The sequence below is a fragment of the Pomacea canaliculata genome, linkage group LG5, assembly GCF_003073045.1.
Source record: "Pomacea canaliculata isolate SZHN2017 linkage group LG5, ASM307304v1, whole genome shotgun sequence".
Classification (NCBI taxonomy): domain Eukaryota; kingdom Metazoa; phylum Mollusca; class Gastropoda; order Architaenioglossa; family Ampullariidae; genus Pomacea; species Pomacea canaliculata.
In genome coordinates this window covers 34,362,624-34,386,185 of record NC_037594.1, presented here as the reverse complement: position 1 = coordinate 34,386,185, position 23,562 = coordinate 34,362,624, and the positions used below count along the sequence as shown (strand labels likewise).

Below are 23,562 nucleotides of genomic sequence, written 5' to 3'. Positions count from 1 at the left end.
TAAAGAAGACTTACACTACTAAAACTTGAAGTGTTTTAGCTTCAATGTTCTATTTGGAGAAACAAAATTCAAGGAAAGGCAGTCGAAATGAGCTGAAATCTTTGGCGAAGTCAACGAGGTCGTTGTTGGTGCAGTCTGAGGTCAATAGGTTACACCAGGAACAGAAAACTTGGTGCTAGCGACTTTTACTCCACTGACCTGACCTCCAACCGAAATTCAAAGTTTGCAATGTAAATTTATTAGGTTTTTCACTTTTTCTTGCTGTTTTTTTAAAAAATCTATATCCCCCATGTTCCTGGAAAATTGGACAAATCTTTGATGCTCATTTTTATGTGGGAGAATTCAGGCCAAAGGGTTGAAGATTTATTTCTTCATTTGGACTTGTGTGGCCTCTATTCGTCCGTTTGAGTGAGTATTCTCTATATTTACATCCTTCCCTGACCTGCTGACGCATAATGCATGCATGCAGAATACTCAGAACCACTCCTCCAGGGGTTGGTAGCTCGGAGGAACAGTCGCCATTTTGTCGCGTGATGCCAGGAGTCGTTAACAAAGCACGTGACCGGTCGTCATCATGCCATCATGCCAATTCCCTATTCCAGAGAGAGATCGAAGTGCAGGATGGCCAGTCGGTAGAGTGTCTGTTGAACTAGTAACACAGTGACATTTTTCTCCTTTCTGATTTTTATCCTTTCTGGTAAAACGCTCGCCACGATGAAAAAGATAGTCTTGTGTTCGAATCTTGTCTCGTGGGGAATAGGGAGTGTCGGTCTTTCTCTACGCCTATGTTACACCTATTTATAAACTGCAGTTTTTGGCAGTTTAAATACATTTTATCCTTTATCAGCCTTCTACTAACATCGAAATACAAGTAGAAGTGTAGACAAGTGAGCCAACTAAGCTGTCATGTCTGTCCAAAGCACAGTGAAGTCCCCGGTGTACATTGACTGGATGTTGCTGCTCTTCAGGGAACAGTTTTCTGTGGATACTCCATAGTAAAGCCCGTTGCCATGACATCAAACCAGCCAGACATCGGTATCAGTGGATACAAGCTTATCCTTGAGTTGTCCATGTTGCCCCCGGGGCAAAGACTTAGCCTCGCTTCATAACTACGGCCCCTGCTGATAACATCACCTCTTCAGACAGGATTTCTTATCTTGTTCACTCAGACCTCATTCTCAAGAAGCAAACACAACAGGATTGTTTGTTTCTTTTTCCAGATAACCTTTAGCTTCTCCTCAGCTCCCAAGAAAGCAAAGAGCTCGTAGGAAAAAATCCAAGTCCTTTAGAAAAATAAAAACTTTTTGTGATGAATTACTTTGACACACCCGGAGGTAAAGACGAATTATGGAAAAAGGAAAAAAGATAAGAGAAAAAAAAAACGAACACTGACGAATTAAGTGACGAATTCTTACAAAAATGTTAATTCAGTTACTCTTTCCTTTTTTTTCAGCCTTTCCCAGTAAGTATCAAAGTAGACGGTTTTTCCTTTCACCTTCCCTCTTGCTCGATCACTTGAGAACTTGAGTTTCACATAAATTGTTTTTCTGGGGGAGGTATGAATAAGATAAATCTTTCTGTAGTCTTTCATTAATCTTTCATCTCCACCTCTCAAGTATTGCCATAATCTCCACCTCTAAAGAATTGCGGATATAAGGTAGACCCACACCGAACTTTAACCCTGACAATGTGATACAAGCTTCTCCTTGGTTTCTATCTCTCGTCTGCTCCCAGACTCACAACAAGAAACTGGTTCCAGTCCTTTCTAGGCCTTACATCAATGTCTGAAGGTTGGGTCTTGTAGATAAGGTCTACAACAGTGTAAACATGTTTTCCAATGATTAGATTGAGCTCAGTACATGAGTACTTCCTATATTATTGGCGATGACCCCCTGCTTTTCATCAGAACAGTGAGTTGAGATCCGACTGAATTAATTAGAGATGTTCACAGTCATGACCCCAGGGTTTGACCTCTGTGCCGGGTACTGAGCATCTTGACTGCTGGGTGAGACAAGAGTTCAGAAGGTTAGTCGGTCAGATACAGGGAAGCATTGAATAATCTGTTATCTCTTGTACTGAACTCAACCCCGGGAGTTCAAATATAGAAAAAGCTTTTCACTCTTCCAGACAGTAGATGTAGAAAGCTTGTATTGCAGCTGAGGAATGGTCTGATCGGATTCTGCCAGATACTTGCAGACATTCAGCATCCTACTGGCGCCTTCTGTACCACCTGTCACTTACATATCTCTTCTTGAAATGAGTTGCACTTGAGAGTAATCCTTTGACTGGCGAGTGGATTGAAGCTAACTGGTTCACACAGACACACTCACTAGCAGCAGCCTGTAAACTGATTCTCTGAACACAATGTCGCTGTAGTTTGTCAACAAGAAATAGTCATAGGCGTAATTTTTATTGTTGTTTATAAACACATAGGCCAGCACTTTAAAGTTGCAACTGTGATGCGTAAAATGTTTTAAAAAAATTGATGCGTGAATTATAAATGCAGACACGAAGACGACCAGACAGCTTAAAAGTAAAAACTGAGAGATCGAGTGAATGGACAAAGAAATAAATAGAACTTGACTTCGCAGTTGGTTGACTGACTCAATGAATGAATGCGATCAAAGAAGACAGTAAATTCTACAATAAAGTGTGATAGAATAAATTCAAGAATGGACCGTAAAACAGAAATTCATTATTCCTACATTGATGTGCACACAACAGGCGCGCGCTCCAACACACAGACATTGCATATCACTAAGGGAAATAACTTGACAGACGAGAGAGCCGCTGGGAAGTCGATGCTGTCCATTCCACAGACTTGCTTCCCCTGTTCCAGCTTGTACTTCAACAGATTGTCTACCACCAGCAAACTACTTATTTTTTTCTTTTTGTTACTTTCTTTTTCTTTTCCTTTTTGCGCTGAGAGGGAACTGCTCTAGACTGCAGACAGCAAGCAAGGTAGGTCTGTAGTGACATGTAAGAAGTTTCTTGTCGAAGCTGTCGCACACTTCCATTTATTAGACAAAGCCAATAAAAAGATTTCTTCAGTCAGAAATGTACATCAGCTGCACTTACATGCATTCCAAAAGACATTCACTCGTAGGAAGGGAACTACTAGGATGTAGTGTGTCGAGGTATGTACCAGAGAACGAGCTGTCTGATTGTGGACTTTTCAGACATTTAATTAATTTTGGAAAACAAAGATCACAGGACGACAAAGGTCTTTATAAACATTTGTACAAACGGAGTGTGGAGTGTGTAAAGTGTAATTTTTGTACACAGAACACAAACCACATGTGTATTCAGAGTCTTATGTGTTTCTTCAAAGATTGGTTCAAAGGCATGACATAGCACTCAAGCCACCAGTAGCAAGTGTTTTATGGTAGCAAATACAAGAACTCGTACAATCGGTAGTTTAAAATGTTTAAAGAGAATCAGTTATGCTGACTTGCACACACAATGGCTCAAAAGCATTTCACGCAAAATAATTTTGTAGAAGTTGCTGCAGTTACTTTTTGTAGTGTAGACTTCTCATCTCATTCAGTTTATTTCTGACAAACTTAAAACAAAAGTCAAGGACTATCACTCTTCAAGTTGAATATTTTTTGTATTAATCTGTGTGTGTGTGTGTGTGAAAGAAAGATAAGCATGGGGAAGATCCTTGTATACAAACCATTAATGTCTAAGAAGAAGTCACAGATATATAAAACTATTTAGAAGAGTATATGTAAAGCAGCATGGCAATCTGTGTAGTTTTAAAGGTTTACCACACTCATGCCAGTGACTGAGACCTCTTCCTGTGTCTGGTTACTACTTGTATTTATATCATATATATTATGTGTGTGTGGGGTTCTTGTAGTCTTCTAACAAAATGCAGTCTGGGCATTGTCAGCAGACACACAAAGCAACCTGTGCAAGAAAGGATGGAAAGGCATAATGATCTCAGAGACAAATGACAGCAGCCTCATCTACGACAGCCAAGTCTTCAGACACAGTGGTCTGCAAAATGAAGTTCGATCTCTCTCAGAGTACTTTGCCGCCCTTTACTTTCACCAGAAAAACACTGCGGGTTGCGAACCCTGACAGCAGTACTCCATCACACGCAAGCCATCCATTGGCATGTATCCGCATTTCACGCATTGCGATGACCCTGGACAAGCACCCCTCGGCCTGTTGTTCACTCGATTACTCTCTGGGAAGGAGAGCCGGCATAGTTAAGTGTTTTATGCCAGTCAGTGAAAGATGCTGATTTTTTGTCTACTCAAACCATTTTCCTCTGTTTTGTGAGAGCACATGCGTGTGTCTGTGTGTGTGTGGTGAACTACGCTGCTGTTGTGATGCTGCCTGCAAAAGAATATATCCACTTGTGTGAAAGTCCATCCGTTTTTTTTCTACTTTCACAGCTCATTCATTCTTAAGATTTGCACCACTAAGCATCTGTAACCAGTTTTTTTGGGGACATTGCAGAAGTGACACCTAAAATAAATGCAAAAAATTGCAACATTGCATTTCATAGATCCGCATGTTCTCTACCATAAGTCACATAAAACATTTTTTAAGGCGCAGTCTTACTTCCACTGTGTAGCTTCTAACAGCATCTTGCCACCTTGATTATCAGAAAGCGAAGAGCAAAATATAAAGGATTTGTTATACGTGAACACTGATTTACACTTCTTACAACAAATATTTACTGTGCACCTGATGTTGTTCAAAACTGTGGCTGTCAGAATGAGTGGTTGCTGCTGGTGATGGTGGTGGTGACGTCTGGTCAGCACGTGACGATCTCTTGCTGAGCACAACTCACAACAAGCGAGCGCCATGATGAAGGGATGTGAGTCGACAATGGACGATTGTCGAGAAAGACGTGGAATAACATAAATAGCACGAATGCATATTGGCTGCAGTCATTGGTTCTTTAAAATTACAGAAAAAAACTTTGAATCATTGTAGAATCGTTGGGAAAAATTCAGTTTTTGTTCCCTGTCTCTGACATAAAATAATAAATGCTTCAGGTTCCTACACACTTTCTCTTCTTCAGAAAAAAACATACACGAGTGGCTCACACACACATACACACATATACCTCCATACAGAAAGACAAGATTTCCATAAATTTACACATCTTTCTCTCTCTTTTCTCTGATTACATCATGATAGTTTCACAACTAAATGGCTTGGTTACCCTAATGGGAGAAACTCACGTATCCAGTTGTAGGGGTCAATGTCCTAATGATAAACAAGTATAGTCTTGAGTCTTCCTTTCATGTTGTTTCAAGTCAGGACCATAACAAACAGATTGATCACACAATGCCAGAAGCTTAGGACTGCCCTCCAACTGAAGCTTTATCGCCTGTTTGTCTGCCTGTCAAAAGCTCGAAACTGGTGCTCAACGGAATTGTCTCCTCGCTGGAATCAGAATCCAGAAAGACTATTTTAGCCGGAACACCTCCTCCTCCTCCATTCCCATTTTCAGAGACTCTTTCTCCTTTGACGACGCGTCCGTCACGCTTGACAGAACCGCAGCTTCTCCCGAGAAACAAGACTTTGCCATACTGACAGACATCTGCCCTCGAGGTCTGGTCCAGTGGGTCCCTACCCGTGTTGCCCGCACCCGCTTCTGTGAGGTCACTTCGGCATCCGGACATGCCCTTCTCACCTGGGTGACCTGTGAGAGACGACATGCCTTGTTTATTGACAGGAAGTGACACAAAACTGTGTCTATTTCCAGGAAGTGACGTCAAGCTCTGTCTGTTGCACACGAATGGTCGATGGCCGCCGAAGGGGGCAGAGTGGGTAGAAGCGCAGTTCAAAGCCGCCGGCATGCTGCCGCTGTTGACGGACGTGAAGTGTCTTCTGGTGGAGGCGCCGTTCCTGGTGTTGTCCTGATGGTCGCTGGAGCTGTGGTCACCTGACTTTGGGTGCCACGTGCTTCCGGCGATCGAGCGCTTGAGGTACGTGCTTTCCTGGCGTCGGGTCCGATGGCGGCGCCACAAGCGGCGAAGCTCGCTGTGTACCTGATGGACGAGAATGAAACAAATAAGTAAACACCTGACTTCAGTAAAGATTAGAATACAAAAAGGGAAGGGGTTGATCTCTGGCCTATCATGGTAGTCACTTGTGTTCAAATCCATACATCATCACTGATAAAGAGAAATGTGGAGAAATAAAAAAGAAAAGAAGATGATTACCTACGCAGCACTAGCGATAAATGATGAAGATTTTCTCTAGTAGCTCTACTGTGATGATATTTGGACAAACACTCCCTCACAATGACAGACCGACTTTGCGATGCTGTACAAGAACATAGCTAAGTGTCTTTCACCTTTTTATAAACTAGTATTAGCTTCTCCAAAAATTAATAATTTGTGCTAAAAGGTTGAGAAGGGAGAATTATGTGAGACCTCACCAATGTTGTCTTTAGTAGCGCAGAACCTGATCACTCTTATCTAATTCAAAACACTTGGCCTGCTCACATCTTCACCAGCTCCATCCCCGTGAACGAATTAAAAACAAAATGGCGAATCTCTGTGCCTCGAATGACATTTGCTGTTTTTCTCTGGCAACACAAGTTGCTTTTTTCTCGCCATTGCGTGAGAATCTTGACAGAGGTGAGTGAAGTTGAAAAAAGGCGTTCGCCAAACATTTCTAAAAAAATTTTCCTCTGCAGCCGAAGAAATCGGATGCCATCGAATTCCCCAAGCTCTCTTTTTTCTCGCTTCTTGACCCCTCGCTTAGCAGCGTGGAACAGCAACTTAAGAGGTCATTGGTGCTAAAGGGCTTGACACTGACCTCAAGCCATGGAAACCTGTTCGAGGTCAAAGAGCATCCTGCGAGCATGTGTTGCTGAGAGCCGCTCTCGTCTTAGTTTGAATTTTTATTTGGTTTTGATTGTCACTTGTTATTTGTTTAGTGTAAGGAATGTGGATAAGTGGGTTGGAATGTCATCTGCGCAATTTATTTTAGAATCCTTTGTAAACATTTAGTTTGGATTTTGAACTAGGATCCTCTCTTCTTTGGCTGATATGGATACGTCTATTTATTTTAAGCTTCTCGGTATCTTATCGTCTAAATAATTGGAGAAAAAGGCGACATCATCAGTTTTGGGAGGGGGAGAGGGTATGGTATGTTTGTGACCTCGAGAAACTCTGCTGCACAGGTACATTCCAATCTTAGACACACTTACTGTTGTAAGCTCAAATTCATATCTCAACATGAAGGATCTGAATTATTGTTCATTGATAAAAAATCCAACTTGAGCAAATATAAAAGCAACGGTACTCACGTCTTCGTTGAGGAAGCAAAAAAGAAGAGCTAAAATAAAGCCCTGAAATAGAAAGAACATAATTACATCCAAGAAGAAATGAAGTCTCCACCTTGTAGCAAATCATTGAATTTCTGTTATTTTATCTCAGTGCAGGCAAGTCAGAGAGAAGAAGTCTGAGACAACTTTCAATGACATTCCAATATTAACAATAAAACTAAAGACTTTCATTCAATAGGAAGATTCTGTAAAGTAGAAGAAAATCTTTCTGGATGAATACAAGACAAGCTGTCGAGCTGAGTGAAGGCTGTATCATTAGAGAAGGAGAGATGGAGGGAGAGAGAGAGATAACTGTCAGTGAATAAGAGGACTGTCACCTGAAACGAGTTGTAGCCCATCTCGATGTACAGGTAGACTACGTTGAACTCGTTGTCTGTGTGTCCGTCAGGAAAGGCGATGAAAATGATGATGTACATGATGCCGAAAAGGGGTATCAAGACCAAGATAAATTTTGCAAGTTTTCTGGAAAATAACCACAAAAGATGAATGCACTGGACATACATTTCAGCAAAGATAAAGACAACGAATGATGTGAAACGCTCTCATGTCCATCCATTTCCTTTCTATCCCTTCTTCCATGGTAACTTAATATCCTCTTCCATTCATCTTTCCTTTCCTCAATCTTTCCATCCTTACGTCATCATCAAACTCCGCCATTCATCAGCTTGTTTGAAAGATGTTATACATCGCAAAATTCTTTAGCACACGCAAATGTAGAGATGATGTGTGTTTGAGAGATTGTATAATCATCTTCTACAAGTGTTGTTCAGTACCTCTGATGGACATTACCTGTATTTTGAATTTCCGGCGTGACGATGGTTACTTCTAACTCTCATAAAAAGAACCCGAAATATATCAAGGAAAAAGAAAAAGTTTATCTGAAACAAAAAAGATGAGCTGACTAGCATTTGTGAAACGAACACTGTAAACAAATATTTGCTTTATTGTCAAGAATAAAGGTAATGTTTCATGATATTAGATATGAGAAAAATTAGTTGGAAAATAAATTAAATAAGGTAAAGTTAGGTCTATTTTCTTTTTTCCTTTTCGTGAACACTTTAAAATGCAATGCACACACACACACACACACTATTTCTACTTTTTAATATATAATTATTTTAATTTTTGCTGTCTGCTCAGAGTAGTTTAAAGTCATGAGTTCAAATAAGCAAATAACAGAGAAGATCAAACAATTTCACTTTTGTAAAACAAGAGAAGCACACGCACACGCACACACACACGCACACACACACACACACACACACACACATACCATAACGATCGCGATCCAGGGTCCTTTCAGAATCCAGAAGTACCCGACATTATCGTGCAAGTTCCAGCAACTGTAACAACAGTGGTCGAGAAAATAATCTGAATCCTATTTTATTAAATGAAGTCAGAATAGGAGTAGATAAGTGCGCACTTTGTCCAAATGTATAATAAAGTACAAAAAATATTTTAAAACTCTCAGTGAACATTCCGTTATCGAGATGCACATCTACAAACATCGTCATGCACAGAAAGAGAGCAACATCACAAACGTCGCGACTGTAAGATGAACTTTGACCTGGTGAAGACCTAAGCCAAGAGGAATTCTAGGAACACATGTTCAATATGGCAGGAGTATGACTTTTTCTGTGTTTGGAAATGTTTTCTGCGTGGATCTCGAGAACAGAAGACAGAGGGAAGAAGTCACGGATTGTGAGATATTGTCTCTTGCGCTCTTGAGTCCTTCTCGTTGTCAGAAACAGATATTTCACCCTTTAGTCCATTAACAAATATTTCTCTCTGAAAAAGCCCTTTGGACGAAGTTAATAAGTCTGACCGATCAGGGAACATCGTTTTATTAATCTTATGGCATGCGCACTGCAGGTTTTTAACACTAGTTAAATACTATTTTCTGTAACAATAATTACAACCTTTGTTATGTATTTTACGGGTAGGCTGCTAAGTTTTGCCTCCAGGTTAATAGAAAGTAAATAGAAAAAAGTATTTTAATGAAATAAAAGTAAAATACACCTGTATAATTGAATCAATCCACTGTTTTCAAAGCTGCATAATATTTTTTCTCTACAAGAAGGATCACCACACATTGAAACCTAAGGTTGCCCTAGTTTTTAAAATTTGTTCTAAAAAATTCAGATTTTTGTTTTTGAAATTATTTCCCCAGTTTGGCTCTGATGAAGAGCTGGCATCTCAAGTATTTTTACAGTTTGGGGAACAGGTGCACATCGTTAGGAGTCAGTCGGGGTACAGGGTGGATGAAAAATGTTCAGGCGTTAAACGGATCTCTTGTTACTGAACATGTGAAGCCTCGGCTTGTCTTGAAGAATATTTATTTCTTATTTAAATGCATTTAATTCTGCATTTTAATGCAGCAAGAGTTACACCCTAACGTTTAGAGTTAATCGGTTTTCCAGTTTCAAGAAAGTCTGCAAGAACAACAAATTTAGAATCACCCCGTCCACAAAACATCCACCCAAATTAAATTCCAAGCCTGAGTTTTAAATCAGACATCTGAACGCTTTTTCATTTCAGTGTGGATTGGGTAAGAAATGAAAACATGTGAGTTCAAGTTCAAGGATGATGGAGTGTAGATACCCTGCAACCACACAGAGTTGTTTTATCCATATATGTCTAATGTGACTAACATATTTCCATGGAAACAAAACTTATTACCTTTTCCTTGTAGTATTTTACAATATTTAAAGCTTGAAGATGATTTCCAATTATGAACAGGATCTGCTCATTTCATAACAGCCTCTTGTTTGTTACAAAAACTTTTCACTAGCGCTCATCAAAATAGATACCTGACAGACCCCACTTTCCAAACTATTTGGAACTGTCAGATTGCGAAGGATAGACAGTATAAACATCACTTTTGAAGAGCAAATTTGTGGCCACAGAACCACCGGCCAAAGAGCTCTCCCTACTAATGGTGGACATGTCCGGACCATCTCACTCCGTTGCACTCTACAGCGCAGACACGTGACCGAGGTGAGGGCGGCAGCAGGGTGAGATGGGCAGACGGACCCAATTAGTAGAAGCAAAAGATAATTATAACTCAAGGCGTGTTATGGGAATTTGATTACAAGTGTTTAGCCCACAGAACAGGACAGAAAGTTTTTGGGTGGTCTTATTGATCGTCTGTTGACGCCGCTGTCCACTTTCTGTCGGGTAATCATGCAAAGAGCATCGCCACCCGACTTGCACTTTTGTCCCCATATTGCAAATTAATCGACCTGCATGCTTATATATATATATGTGTGTGTGTGTGGGCGCATATTGGCGTTTTTGTGTTTTGTGTCCAATTAAAGTAGCATCCCTACAGTAATTTAAAACTAAAATATTATCTGCCAGTCCAGTAAACACCTGCTGTAGACAGTTAAGAGTTGTGTCACTCACAAAGTATTTTCAAAGAATCTCTTCACGATGATCCAAGGTATCATAAAGACGACAGGAAGAGCTGCAAAAGCAAGAACAGGCAATTCACAAACTGATGTTATTACAATATTTCTTTACTACTTTAACTGGAAGAAAATATTTAAAAATAACTTGTAAAGAAATTATATTTTGTAGTTTTACTATCTGTAAAGGTGGTCGCCTTTCTCCACTGCACATGTGAAGTCCTGTATGTTGTTGGCTGTGTTTGTGAGTGTTTTCTTCTGCGTGCTCGTGTGTGACCATGCAAGTGGTGTGTGTGTGTGTGTGTGTGTGTGTGTGTGTGTGTGTGTGTGTGTGTGTGACGTGTGTGTATATTATGTGTGTGTGTGTGTGACGTGTGTGTATATTATGTGTGTGTGTGTGTGGCAGGGCTAACACGTGGAATGCTGTCACCCATAAGATGCACGGTAGATAACAGTTTCACCTAAAACAATGGGTATGTCTATAACTTGCGCTACATTCTTCCGAATATATCTTACATGGCTTAAGATTACCAAAAAAAAAAAAAAATCTGAACAAAAACCATAAAATTTTCAATACGTTTTTAAATAATATATACGAGTGTTGTAGGTACAGCTTACTTTGAGCCGACACGAGAGTGAGGCGGAGCGACCTACATTGACTAACCTCGCGAACATGTCCATCTAGATTCTAGAGAGTAGACTTTGTTTACTGAGGCTGCAACAAACAACTTCCAGACTCCAGGCCATTAGTGTATATTTGTTTGGGGAGAAAGGCCAACCCTAGAGGGGATGTCATGATCCTTGTGTATTTAGAAGAAAGTTTCCAGAGAAATTCTTGTGTCATGTCCTTTCCTTTGACAACTTCAGGGTTACGGTCAATGGCCATGTGTTTACAAGAGAGTTTCTTTTGTTTGGGGCTTCTTTCTGTTTAAACTGTCAATACATTTTTTTCAGAGAGTATTTCTCATTAGTTTGTTGTGGCTATCTGGCAGTCTAAAATAAATTTAGACTAAGACTGCATAGACGGGATAGTTTTTTAATTTGTGAAGAGAAAAAAAATCACACACACACACGTCTTGAGAGACAATGTCTTCATATATATATATAAGCCACCTCATGATTATCTATCAACACAGGTGATATACATCTTCTTAAAATCGATCTTCATCCTAATTTATAAAATCACCTTTATCACTGAGATCTCTCTCTCAACATATTCATTTTTATCTTCATAAATCATCATTTTCTTTTCTTCAGCATTACATGTTCTTCTGACAAGTAGAAGACAACCACGAGTTGTTTTTGCACAAATTATTAATCCTCCCTCTCTCCACGACACAAGCTGTCACGTGACACATCTCGTCTCCCCATCTCTTCATGCGGAGATAACTTCTCGCCAGCGGTAAGCAGATGATGGGAGGAAGGTGGAGTGACCCACCGTCTGTCAGCTTCACACGGGTGTGAGCTGCTGGCCACCCTTGAGTGTCAGCATCACTGATAGTCTACCAGATCATCCCATCCCAGCTCTGCTCTCCTTGTCATACAATTTCTCATTCTCACGCCAAAGCAAAAGTTTTCACCGGCGCAGTTAACAACACCAACCCAACAGAAAGTCACATTTCTCCAGGTTGTTATATTTTATATTAGAACAAAAACTCGTGGAGAGGAGGTTGTTGATGCTATTGTTACTATATTATTGAATAAGTATCATCTACATTATGATCCGCTCTCCTTATGTTTTGCTTTTATTGTTTCTCGCTCCTTTTTTCCTCTTTCTAATAATTTCTTGTCCTTCCTACTCTTCTCCACCCTTTTATCTGCTGTACATACAAGAGTGACAGGAATGGAAGGATGAATGGATGAAAAGGGTTATATCCACATATAAATTTTTGGTCAAAATTGTATGTATATATATGTTTAAAATGTGATATCTCAGGAATAATAATTTGAAAAATTTGTGAATGTGTTACTAAATAAAAATTTGTCTTAAATTAAACTATCCACATTCTACTTGAATTCTGTATGAAGCGTGAGGTTTTTCCATGCCCTCTCAAAGTCGTTACACAGAATGTGGAGGAGGGTTGCTAGACAGACATACAGATAAACTGAGAAACAGTCACATCAGAGTGAAGGAGGGGCAGAAAGACAACACACTGACCCAGGACGGAGACAGGAAGTCACTTGTTTTTAAGTCGGCTCGTAATAACATTTCTCCCAATTCCCTCTGCGAAATCTCATTTCCCATCAAAACCTCGGCCATTGATAACTCACCAAAAAAATTCAGATCATCACCATAAATCTAGATGGTGATTATCAATGTTATTAAAATGACACCTCAACGAGAGTCAGAAACGAACAAAGCGGGGAAGTTGAGGAAGAAAAAATCTTGCTGGTCTCTTTGCAGAGCGCTGAAAGAACTGCTCGAAGCCCGGCTGTTCCAGAAACATCCTCTGAAGACTTCAAGAAAGTCCTCCTTGCTCGGCTCTTCTATTGATCCGCCGCCGGGAGGACCAGCGTGCAATGGCAATGGCGGCGTCAGAGGAGGATAACGGCAAAGCACCAGTAATTGGCCATTGCACCCTGGGTGCTGTCTTGCCATGCAATGGAAGGCTGGCCGGCACAAAGCTGGGATGTGGTCAATATTTGTCCAAGACTCAACAGCACGGTCCAAGGCGATTTAGAGCTTTCCACCGGAACACATCAAAGAAAAACTACCGATCTTCTCACAAGAGGTGGCCACCCTATTGTAAATTGACCAGACACTATTGTCACTTAATGAATGACGGTTGGAAACATATTCGTTAGGGAAGCGTATTTAATTTTTAAAGAGGATTCTGAAATTGTTTACAGCAAACGAATGTGAGACATTCTTCTACTGCGAGGTAATGTAAGTCATAATTATACATTGTAGAACAAAAGTTTTTAACAAAATAAAGATAAAAGAGAATGCTGTCAGCTTATACGTACCCCAGCCAAGTATGATATAAGGCTTCACTCCATGTCTCTCTGTCACCATGGTGCGGTGTATGAGCATGTACAAGTAAAGACCTTCCATCAGTATCCATGTTTGAGAAGCACTTATGGCGTACATGAAGAGAACAACGATAAGGCGGCATTCCCAGTGCTAAAAAAACAAACAAAAAAGATACAACCGCTACATTTTTAAAATGCATGGGTACAGTTTTATGAAAGTTGTTCAAATTCCCAGATTCTGGTGTAAAATGTCTAATAAATACAGATTGCTGTTTAAAATAGACATGTAAACAATATTATTGTGATTTATTTAATACTTGATGGTGTGCAGCTGGCTAGATAGTATGTTCATTAATTTTTTACTTTTTAAGATAGATATTTCTTCTACCTTATAGAAACAACTAATTGACTTCTGGTCTCAAAAATTGCTTAAAACATGATATTCTTCATTTATTTTCTACGTTTATAAAAATAACAGACGCTCACTCACTCACTCACTCACTCACTCACTCACTCACTCACTCACTCACTCACTCACTCACTCACTCACTCACTCACTCACTCACTCACTCACTCACTCACTCACTCACTCACTCACTCACTCACTCACTCACTCACTCACTCACTCACTCACTCACTCACTCACTCACTTCTTGTAGAAGTACGCTTAACCATTTTTATAAACCTCACTGATTGACTAAGAAGTGGTTTTAAAGTTTTGCTGTCGATTGTTCAGGTGTGTGGGTTGGTGCAAGCCTGTGTTTGTTCTGTTACTAGAGGGCTAGTCTACAGACAGATCACCCACCAGTCCATGCTCGATGAATTTCAGTGACCCATTGACGAAGATGACATCCTGGGGCAAACCCAGATGACTGACAAACAGCTTGTCCCTGATGAAGGCCAGAGAAGCCCTCAGGATAAAGGCCAGGAAGAGGTTGATGTGAATCGTATTGCTCTTGCACTGAAGCCGTCTGGGTTGAAAAGATTATAAGGCTGGTCAGTCAACAAGGACAACGGAAATCGTTTTGCTTTGGTATCACCAATAAAAATCTAGAAAAAATTCTTGTGATATGTCTATGTGAGCTCTGTGATGAGACAAATTCTACAAAATATCAAAACTTCAGCGATGAAATGCATTTATTCAGTGATAACATTTTCATTAAATATACTTTAAAAATAGAAAGTGATGTCATTATCTAATTCCCAGCGAGAAGAAAACAAAGAGAAAAAAAATGAAATAATCACATGATGATGATGATGATGATGATGATGATGATGATGATGATGATGATGATGATGATGATATTACCTGCAGTATAACATGATAAAAACAGCGATGACCAGAGCTCCAAGCGACACGCTGTATCCAACAGTATACATCAGGGTGAGCCTCTCTGCTTGTTCCTGTAAGTAAACATACATGGACTCCACCACTGATTCTTTCTCTGCCACCACAGCATGGTATAACATGACAAACTGGTAAAACATGGTATAACATAGTATACAACAGCATTGTGTCGCTATATGATAAACTCTTTGTCTGAAAGTAGTGCTTTTTTACATTGCAGTCTTCCAATAAAGTCCAAGATCATGCTCTGGAAAACTTTCAGGACAGGAATTCCTCATTCTGTCTGCAAAGCAAAATTTTAAATTTTGTGTTTAATTCTGATTACCTGAATTTTTTTCTTAATTTACTTGTAGTTGTTTTTATTTACTTCTCTGTTTTAAACCAGTTTATTTTTTTAACTTGCTTGAGCCTTTTTACTACCTTCTGTAATTTTTCTTCACATATAATTTTCAAATTTATTGTTAATTACTATTATTCCTGCTCTTGTCCTTGAGTGATTGTGGAATATCAAATGAGCAGCATCAATTACTAACAGTGATTCCCAACTCATTCACTGCTTCATCAACATGACTATCACCATGTCAAGCTTTGCGTTGATGTCGGCATCAACTGATTCTTCTGCATTTTTATTGCCTTGCAAATAAGACTACCCCCCGGATTTGTTCTGGTCAGCTCCACAGTAATCTCCCTTCGGCCCTGCTTCGGCGCACTAATCTTCTTTGATGAATATAGATTCACGAGAAAACCGAAAACAATGGGAACAAACAGGAGAAAAGTTAAAAAATAAACAACTTTGGTAAAAAAAAAAAAAAAGAAGATGGATTTCCAACTACAAAAATTGTGAAGGATGTCTCAACGGACAAATGAACCTGAAAAACGAAGTTCATGTCATTAACAAAAGATTTAAATTAACTGAACTTTTTTAAACAGCGAAACTCTTGTGAACTGTCCGAGATTAACTGTTGGGTACATCAGTTAAAAATTGCACGGATATGTCGTTAAAGGGGATTTGTTCTAAGGTAGAGAACCATAGACAAGCGAAGTTCAAAGCCAGTCAGCCAGGTCACTGTTTAAAGAAAGCTTGCATCACAGAGCATGTCCTTCTAACAAACCACGACAAATGTCTGTCTGTTATGTCTGTCTGTGAATTGAATTCATGTATGCGCTTGTTTATGATAACAAATGTGTGATTTACACAGAGTTATATGATATCGCTCATGAAGGAACATGTAAATGCTTGAGATAAGAACGACCATGGACAGCATTCGAGTGTAGTCTCTTCTTGTCTGTCTCTCATAGTTCCAATCCATACTTTATATTGAGATACGCAGACTCTGCTTTGGGATACCAGAAAAAGAGACTCAGGCATCTGAGTCCAAGAGCCAGGAAGAAACTTTAGTGAATGTCCTACATGAAACCCAAGACCAATGAATATGTGAGGAGGACGGATGCCATCCTGTTGGCATGCCGAGGACCATTCCTGGCAACAACCAAACGATGCCTGCTTTGCCATTTTATCAGCACGACACTCTGTGTGAGAAGGTGCTTCAGGGTGTTTGAAAGGTGGTTTAGACCGAGGCTAGCAGAGAAAACTTGATTGGCGAACATAAAAGAAGGGATTGGCAATACCATGCAGGACTTTATCGCCCACTCATGCCAGGACTAAGTGGGGAGGCTTGTCAGCCTCGGTGTCTAAACACTCGCCCATCTCCCTCACATGAGGACCAGGGGTATACACTCGCCCATCTCCCTCACATGAAGACCAGCAGTGTAGCTGCTTGTCACTGGATGCAAGTCAGGAGTCAATGGAGGGATGGAATGTTTGTCTTTGTTCCAAAGTCATTAAAGTTCTTCCCTTGCAGCGCATAGCATCTTTCCTTTATGGAAATGTCTTATTTGTTGACATTCTGTGCAGGTTTTCTCGTTTATTGCAGGTGTAGTGCGCATTCTTTAACGCAACGAATCTTCTTTGTACTCGTGGTGTTGAAGTAAGAGCTGCTAGAGAGAAAAAAGTGTGTATATATATATATAAACACATAAACATTTATTGTAGTATTTGTGTGGCATGGTGGCTGGAGATGACAAAAGACACTCATAGAGCTTGTGTGTACGAAATACCGACAGAGGCAGTGTGGAATGATTGAAACAATTGCCTGTACATCTAGATTGGTAGGAAAAATGTAAACACAAACACATTGCGCATGCTTCTGTTCCGAGCAAACAGTAAACACATGTATGTACAAATCTTTTATCTTATGCATTAATCTTTTTATTGACACTTTTAATTGTTTTTCAACTTTTCTTTGTTTACTGTATTTCATTTCTTTCTTTACTCTTTCATTATTCCTATTTTCTTTCCCTCTTTTTTTACACTTTGTTTCTGGATCCTTCTTTCTTCCATTCTTTTTCTTCTTTCCGTCCTTATTTTATATCCTTCTTTGTTTCATTCCCTGTTCTGGCAAGAAAAGATTGGCATTTTACTGCACAAAAACTAGCAATGCATCGGGGATCTTTCTGGAATGTCAGCTTGAAATGTCCAAGGAACTGGCAATGGCATTGTTATAGCACAGAGCACCACTAGCTTTCTCTAGGACTCAGGGATCTCACTGTTGGTGTTACAGAACTACTAAATGTCGTGTCAAGACGAGGTATGAAACAAAACTGATGTTGTCTGCATTCCAGTGGAATTTTTTTAACCAAAGATATACTTTGTGTTGTTTGTCTTTTTATTTTACTGTATCTTCTATCGTCTCCCTTTCTGCAGGCCACCAACATTAATGACTTCATTAAAACTGGGTGACACTGAGACAGTTAACCCTGTGTGAATAGGTTATTCTCACTATCGACTAAAACAGTGACTAAAAGTTAAATGAGTTTCACACACAAGATATATCAGTTTCAAAGCTTTAAGTGCAGACGACGTAAGTGGCTCACCGTGTCTATCTTTCAGCCATTTTAAGGTGCTGCTTTCCGTGACAGATCAAGTATCCGGTCATAGGTGGAGTTTTCTTGTTCATGTACAGACCCGAGTGAGAGTTGAACCTTCTTCTTAAAAGTGGAAATTCCAACCACTATGCCACTAAAGTGTTTGAAGAATTCCCCTTTACTGGCCCTTCCTCCTTCAGCAAACAGTATTTTCAAAACTCTTTTGTCACCTCACACATTGTTTTCTTCATCTATGAGTCCTGAGCACAACCAGCTGACTGGAGAGACAATCACATCAACACAACATCGTCTTCTGCTTGAAGCTGCCTCCACACATAAAGAAGTCAGGTATTGTGGCCAACGATTTTCTGTCACAAGCAACTTTATACCACATCTACAAAATCAAATCTTGTCTCTTTTCCTTTTTTTCTTTTACGAAAAGGGGACGATTTTTTTTCTTTAAACTGGCGAAAGTATTGTAAGACAGAAGAGGCAGCTCTTATTGTTTTTGTATGTTAATAAATATTAGATATTAGCCAAACAATAAATATTATTGATTGCTTTTTTTCTAAATTTTAAAATTCGGCACGTGCCATCCCTAACCCTGACTTATGCTCTAAGAATAATTTTGGTTACAATATTGCAAAACGCTATCCTACTTTCACCTGTGTGTCATCACTATGTTTTAACTTCTAAGAATAATTGTCATCACAACCTTGTAAGAATCCATCTTGTGCCTGTAAAAGCTTTAAGTCTTTATTTTATTTTCCTTCTCAGGAGCCTTTGAACAAATCCGTTTTCTATTTCCCTTGTTTGTGTTGGTTAACAAGTTGACTGTTGTCTTCCAGACCAGTTGCCAAAATAACATTTTTATTTCAAGAATTTGTTTTTAAACAAGTGTCAACCCATGTATTTCTTCTCGGTTCAAAGCCAAGTCAAAGATAGCTCGGTCCAATTTACCTTAGAAATGTAGAAAAATGAAAAGAAAAATATCAAGCGGATATTACTGTCAAGTATTTAATGGAAAGATAGTGAGTCGGTTTGATATTGTGTAGTGACTTTTCTCACATCGTTACTGAAGACATAGACCTGAACTATTTATTCAACTAAATCACTCAGGTTCAAGTCAAGGCATTTCGACACCACTAACTCTCTCTCTCTCTGTGTCACACACACACACACACACGCACACTGAACTTATTCTTTTACTGCCATCGTCTTTGCATCCTTCTGCCCTTTAATTTCACGAGGTTTATTTGAGGGCATTTAAGCAGGAGTTTGACCTCATGACACACCCTCGTTCGTTTATAGTGTAGATGGATAACAAACATATCAACTATACCCCACGTACAAAGCTCATGTTCAGAAAACAGTTTCAGATAAAGGACATGTGTGTATTTACAACTAACATCAGATCAACTTTGAAAGGTCATCTATAGTTCACGCCAATACGAAATTCGCTGGCAAGCCGAGCCAATAGCGACACGGCTGCTGGGTCACGTGACGTGACGTGAGTCACCCATCCATCCGGAAAGTACGTTTGCCGCTCCTCGCTCTTGTATCTTCTGCCCGGAATTTTTAATTCTTTTCTCTGCATGCAGCGCGTGTTGCTCGTGTCTGTCTGTCATTATACTGTCTGACTCTGCCTCCTGCCGACCTTTGCCCTCTCTTCTTGTCATCAACAGGCAGTAAATCTTCTCAGGCTCCCAATACCCAAACATTCATGTCACGAGGAAGCTGCTCTCCAGGTCTGTGTTTATGGCACAAAAATCCTCGAATCACTGTCAGCAAGTTTTGGCACTGATGTCATCGCCAGGATGTTGGGAACTTCGTGTCAGTTCGGGTGGAAGATGTTTATTTGTGTGAGGGTGTGGTTATAAAAGATAAATACATGTGTACCCCCTTGGCAGCTTTGCACCCGTTTCATTACCTACAGGCTTACACCCAGGTAGTTCCTCTCTTTACCCAGAGCTGTGTACGATACACACCAAAATTAAGTTCTTTTAAAGAATTGTAAAATATTTTGTCGAGCAAAAGTTTTATTTTTACATCTTGGAAATATTTTGTCATGGGGGTCACAATTATCCAGAAAAGAGAAAGAGCAGAAATTAAACATAAAAAGTTAATAAGCAATATTAAAGTTTTCCAAAAGCACTACCAGCTTTCTATAAAGCGAAGGTAATGAAGTACACAAAAATCGTTTCCAAAAAACTGTCTTGTAGAAAGTCTGAGTTCGTCAAATGTTTGAAACTTGCACAAAATAAAATAAAACTCTTGTGTGTAGATTAACTATTGATGAAAGCTGCTGCCCATGGAGGTGAAAAGGAAAACGTTCTCACGAGATGTACATAGATTCACGGACAACAAGGGAGATAAAGACAAAAAAGCGAGCAAAAGAAGCAGGAACTGAAGGGAAGAGACAGAGAGAGAGAAAGAGAGAGAAAAAAAAAGAAGAAAGCGACAGGAAACGGAGAGGCGGTCCGTAGATCGATAACATCTTACTTGCTTGATTTTCAAGCAGTTAATGTAAAAATTTAATTGCCATGTCTGCTTTTGCTAATGTTTCTCTTTCCTTGAAAAAAATGTCTCCAGTAAAACGAAGAACTAAATGTCATTTTGAGATGAAAGAAATACAATGCGTGCAAACATGCACGTCTGGGAGGAATAAAAGGCCTGATCACGTGGGAGATTCTGGACACTCGGCATTTTGCATCGCTAAAAGAAAACTTTATTTTAATGGTTTTTTTTCAAATTTATGCTTGGCTTTATTTGAATATTCTCTGGCGACTTAAAACATTGCTAGGATTTCTTGTAGATGGATTTGTGTGGAGTTGTTTGTATTCTCTCTGACCCAAAGCTTCTCCATCCCTTCCCTGTTTACATTTGGTTTCGAAATATTTACACTATCTTTAATCTCTTCTTGGATGCACTCCTGGGTTCTAGGGGCTGATCCTTGATATGTGGGTGAGCAGGAGATAAAGAAAAACTAAGCAGACAACCAGACTGTCGGAGCGGGACCCTACCCCAGCTTGAGCTTATCTTCACCTGTTTGTCTCGTGTATCTAATTTTCACCTGCAATTGCCTTCCACTCCCGTCTCCAATCTTTTTCTGTTGTCAGTAAAGACAGGGTGTGATATGACTTGTGTTTCCTTTATCTTAATCTCTTTATCGCCGATTAAGAAACTCGAGTTACCTGGGTGAGCATCTGTAAATCATACGAGGATTTCCATCTCAAAGCATGAGACTCTTTTTAATTTCTCAAGACCATTTTAAAACCGCAAAAATAAACAAACATTTTGCTGTTTGTGCAATTTTTTTCTTTATATTGGTCACGTGAAACCTTTGCCAGACTTGGTCAGACATTTGTCAATATATGTCCAGATAAAAATAACTTCTCGAGGACAAGATGACAGACTCAAATCCCTCGTAAAAGGATAAAAGAAAGTCGGTAAGGTAATAAGAGGAAACAAGGTAGCCATAGGTTTGGTTGGGGATTAAGGTGTTAGACTGCACGTATCTGAAGGCCAGCTTTGTTGTCAGGGGCATCCATCTTCTCTCTGGCTACCTGTTCCTCCCGAACTCCATTCAACAATATGATGCTCAGTGAAGACTTGTGAATCAAGTCCTAGTCTGTCATCCTATTGATGGTCGGTCACTGATCAAAAATGTGATCTTTAGCAAAGGTGACCTCCCGGTGCACACAATTAGTATTCGTTAATGTCAAATATTCTCTCTAGTATTGATTACTTGTTTATTGTATGAAAAAAAGCTTAGAAAACAAATTTGTAGTCTTTCTTTCTTTTTGTCCTCTTTCCTTTCTTGTCCTCCTACACTGCTTTGCTTTCTCAAACTCACTTCTACCATCTATTTTCACCCCTACCCCTCATCTATCCCATTGACCTGTTTTTTTTTTTTTTTGTTTCGGTAAAGACATATCTACCTCAAAAGTCGATGGCAAACTGAGAATGGGTCAGCAAGCAGGACCTGCACTTACCGCGTGGTAGCTGATGTCCACTTGTCGCGGTTCGTCAACACACGCCGTGAAGTTTGTCCAGGACTTGTTCTTTGACGGGTGACGACCCCAAGTTCCATCAGCCATGCAGGTGCGGACAGCAAACTCTGTCGAAACAGTAGACAGTCAGCTTGATGTACAGGAAAGTGAGAGGCTTTTCCACTGACCCCTTTCTTCAGCTCTTACTCTCCGTACACTCAGACTCATTGTTACTCAGACCTTGCAATGCAGTACACAAAGAGGTACTTAAGATTTGTATTACATAGGGTCTTTAATCTGAGCGAAAACAGACTGGTTTGACTTTTTTGTGGAAACAAAACATGTGTTTTGTACTGACATTTATCAGCAAGTTCTCAGTAAAATGCAATATATACAACGAATGCAAGCTGGGTAGTTCTTTTCTTTACTTAGGTTGGTAGGTGTAGGGGTGTGTCAGTAGGGTGAGGGGATGACTAACACGATTCCAAAATCAGTTTCGTGACTAAAACAACTCCAATGGGAGTTTGGGACTAAACATTTGAAGTTTCAGTTGATGACCAGAGTACCGCTAGGGTTAGCTGGTGACAAGGTACCACCAGTGTCCAAAGAGACAGTCGGTATTTACGGTACCTCCAACATCAGTTGTGATCAATGAGCCACCTACTTTACTTGGTGACTAAAGTATTTTCACCGTCAGTCTCGTGATGAAACCATTAACCCTCCACTAAACGGCCCCCACAGCCCCAGCAAGATGGATGAGGCCCAAGACGATCTCAGCACAGACGTGAAGAGGCCACAGGCACCGGTCGTCCCCGCCTTCACTCCATCTCTCGCTCAGTGACGGCCAGCCAGTGATGAAGTGATGGTAACCAGAGCCTGGTGTGAGCCTTGAGGGCCGGCACAGCCGGTGAGAGGGAAATGATTAGATGTAAGGAGAGACGGATATGAAATGGATCGCAGGCCAACAATCACACAGCGCTCGGTACGCAAGTGAAATTAAAGCATCAAGTTTATTGTGATAGATGTTTTGTTCTGGAAATTCGAAATCTTACTTAGGTAAATGCTGATAATTGATAATTCTGGGAGTTCTTCTAATCATTATAACAGTAAAGTATGGTCTGTCACCATATGTAAGCGAAGACACGCTCATATAAGTGCCTGTTGTACAGTAAACAATAAGTACGACTGACAGTATCAGACAGTACAAAGGACAAGCTGAAGTATCGGATTGTACAACAGAAGTATCATTCAGAGCATCAGGCACAACACAAAGGGACAAATGAAAGTATTTGACAGCAATGGTTGGGTGCAAGAGATAAGGAATGCACTGAGTGCCATGAAGACTACTGAAATCAGGCTAGTTCACCTGCCAGATGAGGGCAAACACACATGCCATGGTGTCTGCAACGGGTTCTGGAGGTCGGGTGGCGCCCTGACGAGAGCAGAACTCTCAGACGAAGGGTGCAGGGGTTGAAACACCCTGTCTGCGCATTAGATGCAAGATGCTGATACATAAACCGGCTTCAGTGCGAAGAGGTTGTGGCTGCCTGCCATTAAAATTTATCACTGGATGCTATCTCTGGCTTGCTGAGA

General features: G+C 40.1%; 1 protein-coding gene across 1 annotated transcript in view; it reads right to left on the bottom strand.

Moving 5' to 3' along the window:
• Window positions 1-1,969: 1,969 nt before the first annotated feature.
• LOC112565127 (glucagon receptor-like) overlaps window positions 1,970-23,562 on the bottom strand; it is a 44,214-nt gene continuing 22,621 nt past the window's right edge. Inside the window, exons 3-12 of the mRNA XM_025240430.1 lie at window positions 21,973-22,097; window positions 15,014-15,108; window positions 14,510-14,675; window positions 13,699-13,855; window positions 10,730-10,790; window positions 8,598-8,667; window positions 8,114-8,202; window positions 7,642-7,786; window positions 7,286-7,327; window positions 1,970-6,017 (exon numbers count right to left, since the gene is read on the bottom strand). Coding sequence (XP_025096215.1) covers window positions 5,322-6,017; window positions 7,286-7,327; window positions 7,642-7,786; window positions 8,114-8,202; window positions 8,598-8,667; window positions 10,730-10,790; window positions 13,699-13,855; window positions 14,510-14,675; window positions 15,014-15,108; window positions 21,973-22,097 — 1,646 coding nt within the window. The 3' untranslated portion in view covers window positions 1,970-5,321. The remainder of the gene's footprint in view (window positions 6,018-7,285; window positions 7,328-7,641; window positions 7,787-8,113; window positions 8,203-8,597; window positions 8,668-10,729; window positions 10,791-13,698; window positions 13,856-14,509; window positions 14,676-15,013; window positions 15,109-21,972; window positions 22,098-23,562) is intronic.